The sequence below is a fragment of the Brachypodium distachyon genome, chromosome 3 (assembly GCF_000005505.3).
Source record: "Brachypodium distachyon strain Bd21 chromosome 3, Brachypodium_distachyon_v3.0, whole genome shotgun sequence".
In the NCBI taxonomy this organism is placed as follows: Eukaryota; Viridiplantae; Streptophyta; class Magnoliopsida; order Poales; family Poaceae; genus Brachypodium; species Brachypodium distachyon.
Genome location: NC_016133.3, coordinates 5,514,408 through 5,529,238, shown reverse-complemented (window position 1 = coordinate 5,529,238; position 14,831 = coordinate 5,514,408). Strand labels below are relative to the sequence as shown.

The window sequence follows — 14,831 nt, the reverse complement described above, 5'->3', positions numbered from 1 at the left end:
AACACTCACCCCTGATAATCCGATTTTCCGTTTGGCTCTCTTATGAATCCACCTAATGTCATGTCATCCGCCCGGTGCAGGCATGCAGCTCACCGGGACGGCAACAGCCAGAGGCCCATGTTCAGAGCAGCGTTCCCTAGATCACAGGAACGATATGCCCATCTGGAGATCCCCCGAAGCTCCGGACCAGGTGCACTTCATTTCGTTGCGAGTCTTCCACGCCAGCCGGCTGCTATGCAAAAACATATCCCCCTTCCCGTCATCGATCGCTTATCACGGAAGCCATTAATTAGCAAGATAAACAAATCGAATGATGAAGATCAACTTGGCGATTAGAGAAGATCGCACGCAGCTGTTGCCTTAAAGAATTTGCACCACCAAATGCCAAGTGGTGCCAGTGGGAATGGGAGTCCTGATAAACCGTATTGTATGGGCAAGACGACGAGGGAGGCGATCCTGTGCCTGCCCAACTTGATCGGCGCGGCCAAACGCCGTACGTACGCCTCGGTGTTTTTAATTAAGTTCCGGATTAGCCCGGATCATATCCCCACCCCGCTTTTTCTTTCCACGTTCACGCATTGCACCGTCGATCTGGAAGGATTTTTTTACATGTTTCCCGTTGGCACCAACAGCTAGCTCTCGAATAAAATGGGTCACGGGGGAGGATGGCAAAACTGAAAAGTTAAAAAGTCAAACCAACAACAAACATGTAATCTTTTTCTGAATCTGACGACTCTCAGACTACTTCTTTTGTTTCTGAGAATTTTGAAGTTACTTGAAATGAAATAAATAAATACATAATAAAAATCATATACTCCCTCCGTCCTAAAACAAGTGACGTGAATTTGATGTGGATTTGTATAAAATCTATACAAACTCATCTCACTTATTTTGCGACGAAGGAAGTAGTACTGTTAACTTGTTAAGAACCAACCGTATGAATCGACATGTCTTGAATGTCTTTTATGTTTAAAACTATGCTACTGCACTGTAGTAAAACAAATAAATGATTGTCAAGCTTCACGCACCAGTGAAAGTTACCAAAAGACCGATCTGATATAAAGAGATAGCCAATTCACTTATACACTTCAACAAGATCGATCTGATAGAAAAAACTAGCCAATTCACTTGTACGCTTCAACAAAAGTTAGACACTTATTGTCTTATTTTTATTTTTATAAGGTTCTTTCTTTCTACTCCATACCATACCATACGGTAGGTGCGGGGAGGGAACTCATGACTCGCTCTGGGTCCAGGTTCCCTGCACACAGCCGGTCAAGGCTGTGCTGTTCCTTGGTGTGGTGGAGAAGAGAAGACTAAATTTTCATGAAAAAGAATGAAGGGAAAAAAAACAGATCCTTCTTCACATGCCGTGCTGCTGTTTATTCCGGGCAATGTATTCAGTCGTCTTTTATGTGAAAAGTCCCTTTGCTTTTGCGATTTGGTGCTCCTGTTTTCAGTGGGCTTCCCACGTTTTTTGGGTGGCTAGTGATATTTAGTGGTTTTTTTAACAATTAGGGATTAGTTTTTTAAAAAGGATTGGAGAAATTCCCATAGCGAACTTGATTTGGAAACGTAAACATATTTGGTGTACATGTCTCGAAATAATAATTCTTTTTTAAATACATAATGGGGGGAGAAAACAGTCTTCTCTTGTGCATTTCTCGTCATATAGAAAAACAATAAGTCATATTATATAAAAAATTTGGTAGTGTGACCTGTTGCAATTTGCAAGTAATGGTCTCATGAATACAAACAGCACGGAGTAACATTTCCTAACATGCCTCATGTTTAAAATAGAAGTAGCTTTAAAAAAACGAACGTATTTTTGTTAAATCTAACATGAATTGCAAAAATATCTCGAGATATGTCGTTTGTCTAAAATGTCCTCACAATCGGCTCCTTCCACGTGTCGACACCCTGAGGGGTGGAACCGGATTTTCCACCAAAATCCACTCTTGACTCTTCAACCCCAATGAGAAAAAAAAAATAGCCTTCCATCTTTCTCAAAAAAGAAAATAACCTGTCAAAAGAAAATGAAAAAAAAGCTTTCTTCCACCAAAATTGAAATGGAAAAGAAGCTAGGGAAGAATAGTTCCTCCCGAGATATCATGCTCCCGGACACCAAGACGCTTGCATGTGCAATGTATGCAGCGGGGCGGGGACAGTGAGTACCACGAACGAGCTCCAACGCAAACCCCACCCCAGAAAAGAGGTTCAGTGCATCCAGCCAGCGCAAGTTGCCCCTTGGGGAGCCCCAAGAGCAGCAGCCTGTCTCTCTCAGATTATTAAATTCCTCCACGCCTTCTCTCTCTCCGATTCTTCTCCTATTCCTATGCCCCCCACTTTCCTCTTCCCCCATCTTCTCGCAGCAGAGAGGTTTGTTTGGTGGTTTCTCTTCTTCGTCTAGTCGTCGTTCCCTTTTTTCCCTGTCGCGGCGGCGATAGGGTTCGGCTTTCCGTTAACGATCACCTGCTCCGGTGGTGGTCGCCTGTAAATGCTTAAGGCCTCCTCCGGTAGTTCAGATCCTGCGGCGGCGGCGGTGGATTTGTTCTTGACTCTGCTCTTGTTCTTCTTCTTGGGAGGGATCTCTTTGTTCTTGGGCGATTCAGCATGCCTGCCTTCCACGCATACGGAGGTAAGAGATAGAGAGATATATCTCTTTTTTCTGTTGGCGGTTTCTTTGCTTGTTATTGTTGGGTTTCCTCGAAGCAAAGTTTTGTTTTTTGCGTGTGGCTGATGATGTGTTCTTCGATTGGGTGTTCAGATGGTGGGTGCCTCGTCTCTGTCCCGGCGGAGCTGGCCGGGATGTTCTGCCGCGGCGGCGGAGGGGTGGTGGTTGTGCAGCGGCAGCAGCGGAAGCGGTCTTTCGTGGCCGCGTCGGCGGTCGCCGCGGCGGCGGCGGAGTGCGTGAGGGCCAGCAAGAAGCAGCAGAGGCAGCCCCCGCAGCCGTCCCTCGACGCGCTCCCGGACGAGTGCCTCTTCGAGGTCCTGCGCCGCCTACCCGGCGGCCGCGAGCGCGCCGACTCCGCCTGCGTCTCCCGCCGCTGGCTTGCGCTCCTCGCCAGCATCCGGGCCTCTGAGCTCGGCCAGGCCACGGCGGCCGCTCCCCCGTCCCTTCCTGATCTCAACGAGGAGTTCGTCATGGAGGAGGACACCGACGATTCCCCCGTGGATCCCTGCGTCGAGAGGGTCCTCGAGGGTAAGGAGGCCACCGATGTGCGCCTCGCCGCCATGGCTGTCGTTGCCGGATCCCGCGGCGGGCTGGAGAAGCTCGCCGTCCGTGGGAGCCACCCGACTCGTGGCGTCACGGACCAGGGCCTCTTGGCTGTTGCCCGTGGCAGCCCGAACCTCTGCTCGCTCGCCCTGTGGGATGTGCCGCTTGTGACCGATTCTGCGCTTGCCGAGATCGCAGCCGGGTGCCCCTTGCTGGAGCGTCTGGATATCACTTCTTGCCCGCTCATCACAGACAAGGGCCTTACTGCTGTTGCTCAGGGGTGCCCGAACTTGGTGTCTCTGACCATTGAGGCGTGCTCTGGTGTTGCCAACGAGGGCCTGAGGGCGATTGGCCGGTGCTGCTCGAAGCTGCAGGCTGTGAGCATCAAGAACTGTGCGCGTGTGGGTGACCAGGGCATCTCTAGCCTTGTGTGCTCGGCTTCCGCCTCCCTGGCCAAGATCCGTCTCCAGGGCTTGAACATCACTGATGCTTCGCTTGCCGTGATTGGGTACTATGGGAAGTCTGTCACAGATCTTACACTTGCCCGCCTTGCTGCTGTTGGAGAGAGGGGATTCTGGGTGATGGCCAATGCATCCGGCCTGCAGAAATTGAGGTGCATCAGTGTTAACTCTTGCCCTGGGATCACCGATCTTGCGCTTGCTTCTATTGCCAAGTTCTGCTCAAGCTTGAAACAGCTTTGCCTCAAGAAGAGTGGACATGTATCAGACGCTGGTCTTAAGGCTTTTGCAGAATCAGCAAAGTTGTTGGAAAACCTGCAGCTTGAAGAATGCAACAGGGTTACTCTTGTTGGTGTTCTTGCTTGCCTTATTAACTGCAGCCAGAAGTTCAGGACTCTCTCTTTGGTGAAATGCTTGGGTGTCAAGGATATCTGCTCTGCTCCTGCACAGCTTCCTGTCTGCAAATCACTTCGTTTCTTGACCATCAAGGATTGTCCGGGTTTTACTGATGCAAGCTTGGCTGTGGTGGGGATGATTTGCCCCCAGTTGGAGCAAGTCGACCTGAGTGGTCTTGGTGAGATCACTGACAATGGGCTTCTTCCTTTGATTGGATCTTCTGAGGGTGCTTTTGTCAAGGTTGACTTGAGTGGTTGCAAGAACATCACAGATCTAGCTGTTTCTTCCCTGGTGAAGGTGCATGGAAAATCTGTTAAGCAAGTTAGCCTCGAGGGTTGCAGCAAGATAACAGATGCAAGCCTCTTCTCCATTTCTGAGAACTGCACTGAGCTTGCGGAGCTTGATCTTTCTAACTGCATGGTTAGCGACTCTGGTGTTGCAAGCCTGGCGTCCACAAGTAACTTCAAGCTTCGTGTCCTGTCACTGTTTGGCTGCTCAAATGTCACTCAGAGGAGTGTGCCGTTCTTGGGCAACATGGGGAAGTTGGAGGGCCTCAATATTCAGTTCTGCAACATGATTGGCAACCACAACATTGCATCTCTGGAGAAGCAGCTCTGGTGGTGCGACATTCTTGCTTAGCGAGACAAGATGCTTCATTGCTGGCTGGGCTCGTGTACACTGAACGGGTCAGCCGCCTCCATATGCAGATACACGTCCTTAGCAGCAGTAGCGCAACCGTCAATCCCGTATTAGCCAGTTTTTTGGCTCGTGCAAGGGCCGTGGTGGGCTTTCGAACTTTGTTCGAGGTCCGGTCATTTTTTGGAGGGCGCATTTAGCCAAATGCTCGTTTTTTCACAGATAACCCCTCAGGAGGTAATCTGTTTTTTGAGCATCTGGTTGCCATCACTGGCATCCTGCCCCTCCATCCAGGCACCGTTCCTTGCCATTATAGCCACACCTTACTGGTTTTTTAGGTTGCTCTAGTGTCCAGTGTCATTTTTCAAAGCTTTCCTGGTTACGAAGTCGCAGGCGCCAATGGCTGTTCTGAAGCTCCACGACACCGACTGCTGGCATCGCCTGCAGTTGGATGCTGGTGTCCAGGATTGCTGATGCCCGTAGGGTCTGCCGACTTATCTAGTGGGTATGGTTATTGAGTTTGGGTTTGTGGGAGTCCTGTGTGTTGTTTCTCTGTTAGTGTCTGTGTGTGTGGAGTCATGTAGGGTTGCTTTTTTCTTGCAGTTCCCCTTTGGGATGCCTGGTGTTCATGGGGATCTGGCTGTCGCAAGGCGCATACTAGAGCCTTGCGATGACAGCCTTGCATGGTTGTTTTTTCGCGACAGATCCCCGATTTTACCGGCAGATTGTTGAGGACTGTAATCTTTGCAACCTTATCGGAATAAATGAAGTATGTTTGTGTTTAAGTTGTGTGCTTGTGTTCAAGTCTTCTTCTGTTGTTTATCATGTTTCCTGACTTGAATTGATGGCCAAAACAATTCCGATGGATTCTACTGTAAAGTTTATATGAAGTATGTCTTGTTCTTCTTGAGGTCTCTGTTTGCAAGATTAAAATTTGAAATTTACTTAGATTCATGCTGTTTCTAGTGTGGTGTGTGGGTACTGCCATTGATGCCTGAAAATCTACCAGTTTATTGCTGATCCTTGACTAGTAGTTGAAGCAAGGTGAAGAATCAATTTGACCCCACATATCTCCTCCTGACTCAGGTTGGAAGTTGGAGAACTTTCAATACGAGTTAGGTTTCCCTCTGGATGTTTGGCTTAATGCCTGGCGCTATGACTTTAGGAGGTAGTTTGGGGCCGCATGCGAGTAGCGGTCGGCGTTGGGTGGTGGACGTCCCTGTGGTGGCCGAAGGTCGGCTGCTATGGAGATCGGCTGCTATGGAGATGGACGACGACAACCTCCCAAATAATCTCGCTGTCTTTTCTTTGCAGGGAGTCCTCAGTTCCTCCTCTTGAGGTTAGAGTCATCGTGGTGGTGGCTCTCCGGCGAGAGGATGGAAGCGGGGTGAAGATTTCCTCTTGTGGTCGAGCTCTTCAGCAGGGGATATCGTGGAGGAGCTTCGGCGCCTGCAATCGGCCGTCGGCTCCCGCCGTTCCTCTGCATCTTCTCGTCGAAGGGCGACCGAATCTTTTCTTCCTGGCCAGAGTGCTGATTTGGAGGCAGCTCTTCTCCTGGTTGGTGGTCGCAGCAACCAGCTGCGACGGCTTTGTCGTCCCAAGTTGTGTCGTCCCCGGCGACGGTGAGGAGAGCGCCGATTGGGGGTCAAGGACCCAATTGCGTTTCTTCTCCTTTGAGGGTCCGTTCTGCAAAGTCCAATGACTTGTTTGTATTTCGAAATCTGTTGTGGGTGTGCTTGTAATTTGTGCTCCTAGTAATGAATAAATTCGGGATCTTACCTTTAAAAATAAATAAATTACTTTGAATAGTTGTCGCCTGCCATTTCAGTCTTTCAGATAGCATGTTTTGACTACTATGTTGGCGAGTGAACCAGTAGTGCTTGAAAAAGTCGGGGACAGTACCATATCAAGGACGAACAATGGTTCGGCTTGTATCCTCCTGTGGTTCATGGACCCGTGGTCCTCTTCCTCTCATCAGACACCATCCACCACGTATCTCGGCTTTCGGTTGGGGACCTATCCCGAAGATCGCCGCCGCCATCAGTTCGAGTTATGTTGCGAGGAAGACGAGCATCACCTCGATCTCCTGACCATGGAGGTGGCTCAATCGTTGCCGTCTTGGCAGTGACATCACGCCATGGCTGCCGAGCAAAACCCACCACGTGCACCGTTTCGTGCTGTGGAGGACCATCTATGTTGGATTGAAGAACACACAACGGTGTCCTTGGAGAATCTGTGGTGTGCATTGAGAACACGCGGACCTGGAGGACATCTAAGTATATATCATCAAACTATCGTTGCAGCCTCTCGAAGATTCGAACTCCCCATTAATTCTACCTTGCACCACATCCTCCTTGAAGACTCGAACTCCCTTTTACTCTGTGTGAAATCACAGCCTCATGCTTTCCTAGCAAATTGGACGCCGATCTTTTTTTATCTTTAATTAGGAACACATTACAAATGCTCACAAACATGGAAGTATACTCGCCCCTACGAACCGTGCACACCCACATGCACGCACATCTTACCCCTATGAGAGATTGATCCCACAGGTCTTGAGGTTGACGAAGTACCACATGGACTTGTGGATGAAGAGTACAATGCCTACCACTGAAGAAATAGAGACCAACCTATTTGGTACGTAAGAAATTAACAACATATAAATAATTTCATTTCAACTCAATGAACTCTCTTGATCCTGAAACACAGGCCGGCGATCACAATGTAGGACCAGAATGGCCAGAGCAATTCCGTTAGAATCACAAGTCCCGTCCAGGACCACAAACGAACTCCGCGTCCCACTAGCACCATCACAGTGGGGATAATTCTCATAATGGACCAAGCGGTATCGAGAAACGCGAGAGCTGTGATCGCACAAGACGCGATGGCCGTCGTGCGCGCAACAGGAGCTAGCTCCACGTACAGCCCAAACGCAAAGGCAGCGCATAGGCTTCTTGCGGAGCTGACCATGAGTATTTTGGCGCAAGTGAGGGAGAAGAGGCGGGGGCGTAAGTTCATTGGGACGACCCCCGCGGATATCAGAAATCCGATTGATAGGATTGAGAGGACGAAGGCGAGTGTGTCGGCGATAATGAACGCGTCAAAGGCGTAGTGCCCAGCGAGCGTCGGAGAGCCACCATTCTCATGGTCATCGGCACGGTAGCCCCCGGGCAGGGTAAAGGCCGCGGCGAACGCCACCGTTGCAATCAGAGCGGAGCCGAGCCCGACGGTCTGCGCGGCTTCAGTGATCTTCTGCGCTTCTTCCTTTTCGTTTAGGCGCATCCTTTTGTCGACGGAATCCCGCCTGCAAGTACCAAATGTAGCACCGACATCTCGTAGCCTATCATGTATCCCAGCTCTTTCATGCTGCAACAAAAAATTTGGGGCGTGCATTTCAGAAAGAACAATTGATTGCTTACTGATCCGTAATAAATCGGTAGCATGTCCCATGAAAGGTCAAGCGGTGTTTGCCCCTTGTTATTTGTCAGATTGAGCTTGACCAACCGATTAACCATCAGTTTATTGCAGATATATTGGTTACCGACCTGCACCGCGAGGTGCAGCGCGGTGTTGCCATCGTTGTCCTGCATGTTCCCGATGAAGGATACATCGTCATTCAAAGCTTCAATGACACCCCACGAGCTCTCTTCAACGACGGCGACATGGAGGAAGGTCCCGCCCTTGGCATCGCGCAGCTCCGCGCAGTCATGGCAGCCGTGGAGCAAGGTGTAGAGCGCGTTGCCTCTGTCTGCGATCGCGGCTACATGTATTGGGAACGACCCATTGTTGTCTGGCTGATACGCCAAGGATGGGCCGGCAGCCAGCAGCAAGCTGATGATCGGCCCGGCGGCCCTTTCCGAGGACGCGGCGAAGTGAAGAGCCGTGCTTCCGGTGGATCGCTCTGCTTGCTTGATGAGATCCTTGTTCCATTCCAATAGCATTTTGGTCGTCTCTGCAGTCAATGTTAAACAGGGTTCAAGTCAAGTCAACTTCATGTTGAAGTTTCGGTAACGTGGAAAAATTGTAAACCCAAAAAAAGTTCACTCAAAACAAAAAGGGTAGAAAACAAAAAGAACTTGGCCTTTCAATCTGAAACTAGTAACCACTGCACTCGCCTTTGCTCTTAAGAACAGCGGCATGTAAGGCAGTTCGCCCGTCCGGTCCACAGAAGGAGAGGGCATTGTCCTTCTCGTGCAGCTGCCGTGCAATGTCGTCGTGACCCAGCGAGACGGCCAAATACAACGGCGAGGCGCCATCGGCCGGGGGCACGCGAGCTAGCTCCGGGTCCTCGGCCATCAGCCGGTCAACCATGTCCTTGTCACCCAAACGGACCGCTTCATGCAGCGCCGTCTCTCCCCGCTTGTTTTGCATCCTGAGGAACTCCTTCACCTTCTTGCCGCCGTCGTTGTGGCCATTCTCGGCTCTTGCAGGAGTTGCAAGAGCCAGGAGATGGGTGACCATTCTACCCCGTCCTGCCCGGGCGGCGCAGTGCAATGGAGTATCGCCTTTCTTGTTCCTGGCGAAGAGGAGGTGGCTGGACTTGCCGTGGATCGCCGTCGCGCTCTTCAGGATCTCCTCGCCGTCTCCACTCGAGGCTACCACATGGAGGACGGAGTCCCCAGCCATGGTGACCGCCTCGCCAGAGGTCAATACATCTTCCTCGATCTCGATGTCCACGACGACGTCGCGCACCGGCTGAGGCGTGGCAAGGAGACGCTCTAGCTGCTGCCAATCGCCGCGCCGGGCGGCCATGAGCAGCTCGGGACGAGGCTCGAAGCCCACATCTCGCTTGCTCTGCATTTGTGTTTTCTGGAGCTCTTCTTGGTGGGGTGTAGTGGTGGCACTCATGGCTGATCCTACTAGCTAGCTAGCTCTCGCACCGTCGTTGCACGTATGTAATGCGTGTGTGCGTGCTGCATGGTGGTTCTGGAATAGTAGAATTTATAGAGCTGCTCGTGCGGTGCTTGGCGAATTGGCTGACTCAGTCACTCAAGGTATAAACAAAGACCGCGTGAACCAATCCGGGCTCATGGAAAAACGATTCTTCCTCAAACTTCACGTAAAGGACGTCTTGTCTTCGTAAAGCTGACGGTGAGCTAGCCTGTGCGAATCAGTACGTAACGCCTGTCAGGGAATAGGATTCCGCTTCCGCCAGCAAAGCTTTGCTTCCACAGAGAACACAATGAGATCGTTCTCTGCGTATTGGTATTGGGTTTACAGTTTCTTTTTTCTTTTTTGCGAAGACGGTTTACAGGATTTTGAATCATGGGAATAAGAAATGTAAATGATCAGAATGTGCCATGAGCGCTCTACTCCTTAGCTTATTTTCATAAGGTAATGCTAAAATACTCAGAAATTAGGTAAGTTTGGACAAAATCCTTAGAAATCTAGAAAGTCTATTCACGTGGAATGAATGTTATGCGTAGGAATCTTAAGAGCATCCCAAATAGTAGGGTCAGTAATAACTCTTCACGTCATCTAGAGTCAACGATAAAATAATGAGATCTTTTACGGTACCTTTAAGTCACTGTGAGACGTCTATTTTATTAGATCCAAATGCCCATATTAATTTATTGCTTTTGCTATTGACAAGTCGCCAGTTTTTTAGATAGAGATCAATCGATATGTTAGCCATCAGATTTTAATCCAACGATAGAAAGTGAGAGATGAGAGAATGAGGATGACCCTCAGATCTTAATCCAACGAATTTAAAACGTTGACTGATATTTAAGGCTTATTTCTTAAAAAACGGGCGACTTAGAAATAGCCACACCCTTAATTTATACTGTTGGTAAAAACAGGAGTATCAAAACGGAGTAGTAGTTCGACGAAGGGCAGAATTGGTAGTCCCAGGAAAACTCCTGCACAACACGAAAAAAAACTCCCGCAGAAAAATGTCGGCCCAGGCCCATCTGACCGAGCGAGTAGTTTTCCTCATCCTCTCGTTGATCGAAACACGGAACAACTCAAGTTGTTCCTCATCCGCTCGAGCTCCCCCAAATGAGAAACTGAGTCGGCCGGCCTAATCCCGGGGAAGGAGCGACATAAGGCGTCGGGGGAGGAACGTGTCGGCGTCCTGGGGGCAGAGATTGTGCCGCCGGCCTAATGCTTTGGAGCTATCAGCCGCAGGCGGATGTGGTATACCATGCAAATGGCAGGGCTCCAGGCGGGCGTGCATGGCTGCGAGCATGACGACGAAGAGATCGGCGGCAGCCTAACAAAGGGAGAGGTCTACGGTGCATCGCCAAGGGGCCGGTGATGGCACAGGATGGGGCGGCGCTGCGTTGTTTTCACGATGGGAACGGCGTTTGGAGAGTCGATAAATCTATCTTCCCTGCTGATCGGTAGTTTGGGCATCATGGGCCTCATCCGGTTAGGCCCATGAAAAAAAAGTTGCACGTAAAAAGTTAAATACCCTAGGCAAAACGACGTTCTACTACTCCTTTGTTCCGGTAGTATCAAAAGGTACCCTAAAAAACCTCTAAAATAACACGTCCAACATGGCTCGTGTCTTTAAACTAACTCTGTATGATTTGTTACCATTAAATGCGACGTTGTATAATGATTAAGAGGTTCACTCTTAGCTAACTCTTAGCTGACTCTTAGTCAAATTTTTACTTAAGAGTCTAACTTTTCACGAAGAGTCAGCTCTCTTCTCTCTCCTATTTTTCTTCCTTACATAAACATAAATAAGAGCCGGCTAAAAGTCAGCCATTGCGGATGCCCTAAGGGTTGAAACCCTATAATATCCTCTAAAAATTCTTCAAACCAAACGAGTCCTAAGAGAAGAGTTGTTCTTGCACCTAGGTTTGATATCTATTGCATCTTACTCGTTCCGTCCACAAATATGTGTACTTCTCGTTTTGTCTAAGTCAAATATTTTGAAGTTCGCCCAACTTTCTAGAAAAAAGCAACCACATTTATGGCACTAATTTAGCATCACTAAATCTGTCTTGAAATTTAGTTTGTATTATACTGATTTGTTGTTATATATATAGCTACTCTTTTCAATAAAGTTAGCTAGTCAAAGTTCAAATTTTTTGACTCCGAACAAACACCAGAATACACTTATTTGGGACCGAGGGAGTACTCACTAAGTCGACCTAGAAATTTGTGCCAAATAAAATAATCACTGGCCGCTGGTAGTACTTTAATATTTCTAGAATACAAAAGGGCTGGCTAGGAGTAACTAGCCAACCAAGTAATATAACAATGTGAGGATTTGAACTTAGTCTATCTAGCCCATCAACCGTGACGCTAGCCAGTAGACCCCTAAGTGTTTCTCTGCTACTAGTAATTTGAAACAACCAAATGATAACCATCTCGTATATTTTTTGTTCCATGGCAGACATGAAAAACCGTGCTAACACATGCACCAGTAGCAACAATATAGAACAGAACCATCTAAGGGTGAGAGTGGTTAGGATAATTACCTATCGAATATGTTTCCGAATTCGATGGTATAGGATATGAGAACATAAATTATTATCCAGCGGGTACTAGATTATCTGAAATTACAATAGGATAATCCGACCCTAATAAGTCGGATATTATCCGTTTTACCAACAAGTTACTTGCAGCCCACTAGCCCAGGCTGTCCATCCCAAGAAAACCCATATCAACGTATATCCTAACCTACTTCCAGTGTTTGTGTCTTAGTGATCTTAGCCATGGTTTATTTCTAAGTCCAATATAAATGATGACTATGAATTTATTTTGTTATTACTACTATGCACGCACTATCCGTCCATCATTATTCGTTTGCGATCCGACACCACTCCATGACCGTATCATATCCGTTTCCGCGTCCGATTCCGTATCCGCACCGTTTCCGTATCCGATAAAAAATGGCAGCCGGCTATAAATGACTTTCCTAACATAGTTAAGAAAACATGGTCTAAAACTCAAATCTAGCATGATTATTGAAACTCCTCCGACCAACGTCTTGCCAAGAGATATATGTTGTCTAATAAATATTTGCACAATCAAGTCTTGGAGACAAGGAAAATGGGGAGGTTCTCATTTTTGGCAAATTCTGATCGGAATCAATCACTTGTTCCAATGTTACTATGAAGTTTGTTAGAGAGATGGGCTTTCATTCTCTATTGTTTAGAAGTACTCTTCTGGAAGAAATCCTAGAACAGTGGCAGCAACTGCAAGTTTGTTTGTAGTTTTTCAATTTAAAGTAAGGCCTGAACGAGTGACCTGGAAGATTTGTCAGAATGCAACCTTCTCAGTCAAATCCATGTATTTGGAATTGAGAACTGTGAATTTGTCAGATCTCAGACACGGCACTGGGCCTAAGCTATCCACCGTGCAAAGTTTATTGGGAATTTTCTTGTATATTAAATCTTTTTTATTTTAGAGTGAATTTCATTTTTACCCTAAATTCTACTCCCTCCGATCCTAAATTGTTATCAAAATATTACATGTATCTAGACGTTTTTTAAGAATAAATACATCCATATTTGTTTTTGACAGCTTTGATCACATTTAATGAGATTTCCGTTTTTTACCCCATTTAACAAAAGTTTTGTCACAAATGATCCCATTTAAACAAAATTATAACGATATTCACTCAAAAAATGAAAATTGGAAGTCTCACTTAAGATTTGACAGCCGAAACCGCATAGAACAACACCCGCGCACACACCGATTGATCTGAATGAATCCGTCGAGACACAAGTACAAGAGCAAAGCGCTCGCAAATCGATTAGAAGCTAGCAGCAGGCAGCAGCTAGTACGTACTCACTACTCACGTCACGTCAGGCGCGCGCTCGAGAGAACCCATTGATCCATTAGATCAGCCACGTGCATGTCCTTACTTTTTATTTCTCATTTCCTGGGTTGATTTTTACGAGCACCAGCTCCATGCGCCAAGCCGCGCCCGTGCCCACGCCCGGCCGCGCCGAAGCCCGCGCCGTGCCACCTTGGGCGCACTGAAGGTGCTCGACCAAGTGCACGCAAGGCTCGCCGGCCCCCAAAGGCGCCCAAGCCAACACCACGAAGGTCTCCTCACCTTCACAAGAGCAGCAAGGACGTGGCCGGCGACGAGTATACGGACACCTCGCTTCGAATGGCCTCAGGCGTGCTCCACGTCCCCATGAAGGCTCGACGAGGAGAAGCTTCCGCTGCGGTTCCTTGGCCACCAGCACAACCGCCGTCGTTGCGAGGAGTTAGCTAATGCCCCTGCGGAGCTCCCTACTACACCAATCTCTCGAAGAAATGCCGGATGCCGCCGAACGCGTCTTCGGCACCGGGCAAGCCAAACGAGTATGGTGTGAAGCTCCACAGTGTCCAAGGACTCCATGTTATAGGCCATCGGAACTCCTAGGCGTCCAAGCCGGGCCAATGGGGCGGCGACACCTCGTCGTCCTTCTCACCAAAGAAGAAGACAAGAGGAGGGAAGAAATGGGAAGGGGAAGCACCCCCTTTTCCCTAAAGGAGGCCGGCCTGGCCAAAGGAGGGCACCCCGCTCGCGGCCCCCGTGTCCTCGCCGTGCCGACGTCACCTGCAAAAGCTCGGGGAAAAGGGGCCGTTCGGTCCCCTCCCGTACGAAGGAAGAAGACAGATAGGGGCCGTCCGATCTAAGGCTTGCCCTCCTCCGTGGCCGTCGGATCCCCTAACTTACTCCCGAACCGGTATCGGGCCCAGCTGGGCCCAAGAAGCAGGCACAAAAAAAAATTGTGGCGCGCCTGAAGGCGGCCCAAACTCGCGTCCGCGCACGCGAAGACGGCCCAATCGGCCATCAGGGTTCTGAAATTTTGCAAAAAGGCCCAAGATTTCGGGAAAATTACCAATAAGACCCCGGAATTTTCGGGGAGGCCCGCAGGACCCCTGATTTTTGCAAAAAAAAGTCCTCCGGGACACCGGATTTCACGCATAGAGGCCCCTGGGGTCCCAGTTTTTGCTAAAATACCCCCCGAAATTTGATTTCTCGCAGAGAAAATCGCCGTAGGCATGGAATTTCCCCGAAACGCCTCCAAGGCTCCTACTCTTTGCAGGGGAACTGTTGTAGTAAAATAAAACCCTTATATGTGCCGGGCTGTAAATCCTACGTGGCGACGACCAAGTCAACATTTACCAAGCATGAGTCAAGATGCCCACGTGGCGCAGTCAATCCT

At 48.8% G+C, this 14,831-nt stretch overlaps 2 protein-coding genes across 2 annotated transcripts; one reads left to right on the top strand and one right to left on the bottom strand.

Moving 5' to 3' along the window:
* The first annotated feature begins 2,252 nt into the window (after nt 1–2,252).
* LOC100826977 (EIN3-binding F-box protein 1) lies at nt 2,253–5,492 on the top strand. Its single transcript, XM_003571352.4, has 2 exons — nt 2,253–2,638; nt 2,768–5,492. The coding sequence occupies exons 1-2, from the start codon at nt 2,614–2,616 to the stop codon at nt 4,708–4,710; spliced, it is 1,968 nt and encodes a 655-aa protein (XP_003571400.1). The 5' UTR covers nt 2,253–2,613; the 3' UTR covers nt 4,711–5,492.
* A 1,618-nt stretch (nt 5,493–7,110) lies between these two features.
* On the bottom strand, nt 7,111–9,608 carry LOC100828702 (ankyrin repeat-containing protein At5g02620). The gene is made up of 3 exons (XM_014900644.2): nt 8,823–9,608; nt 8,253–8,659; nt 7,111–8,073 (listed from the first exon to the last, which is right to left on the bottom strand). The coding sequence occupies exons 1-3, from the start codon at nt 9,553–9,555 to the stop codon at nt 7,387–7,389; spliced, it is 1,827 nt and encodes a 608-aa protein (XP_014756130.1). The 5' UTR covers nt 9,556–9,608; the 3' UTR covers nt 7,111–7,386.
* Between the last annotated feature and the right edge of the window lie 5,223 nt (nt 9,609–14,831).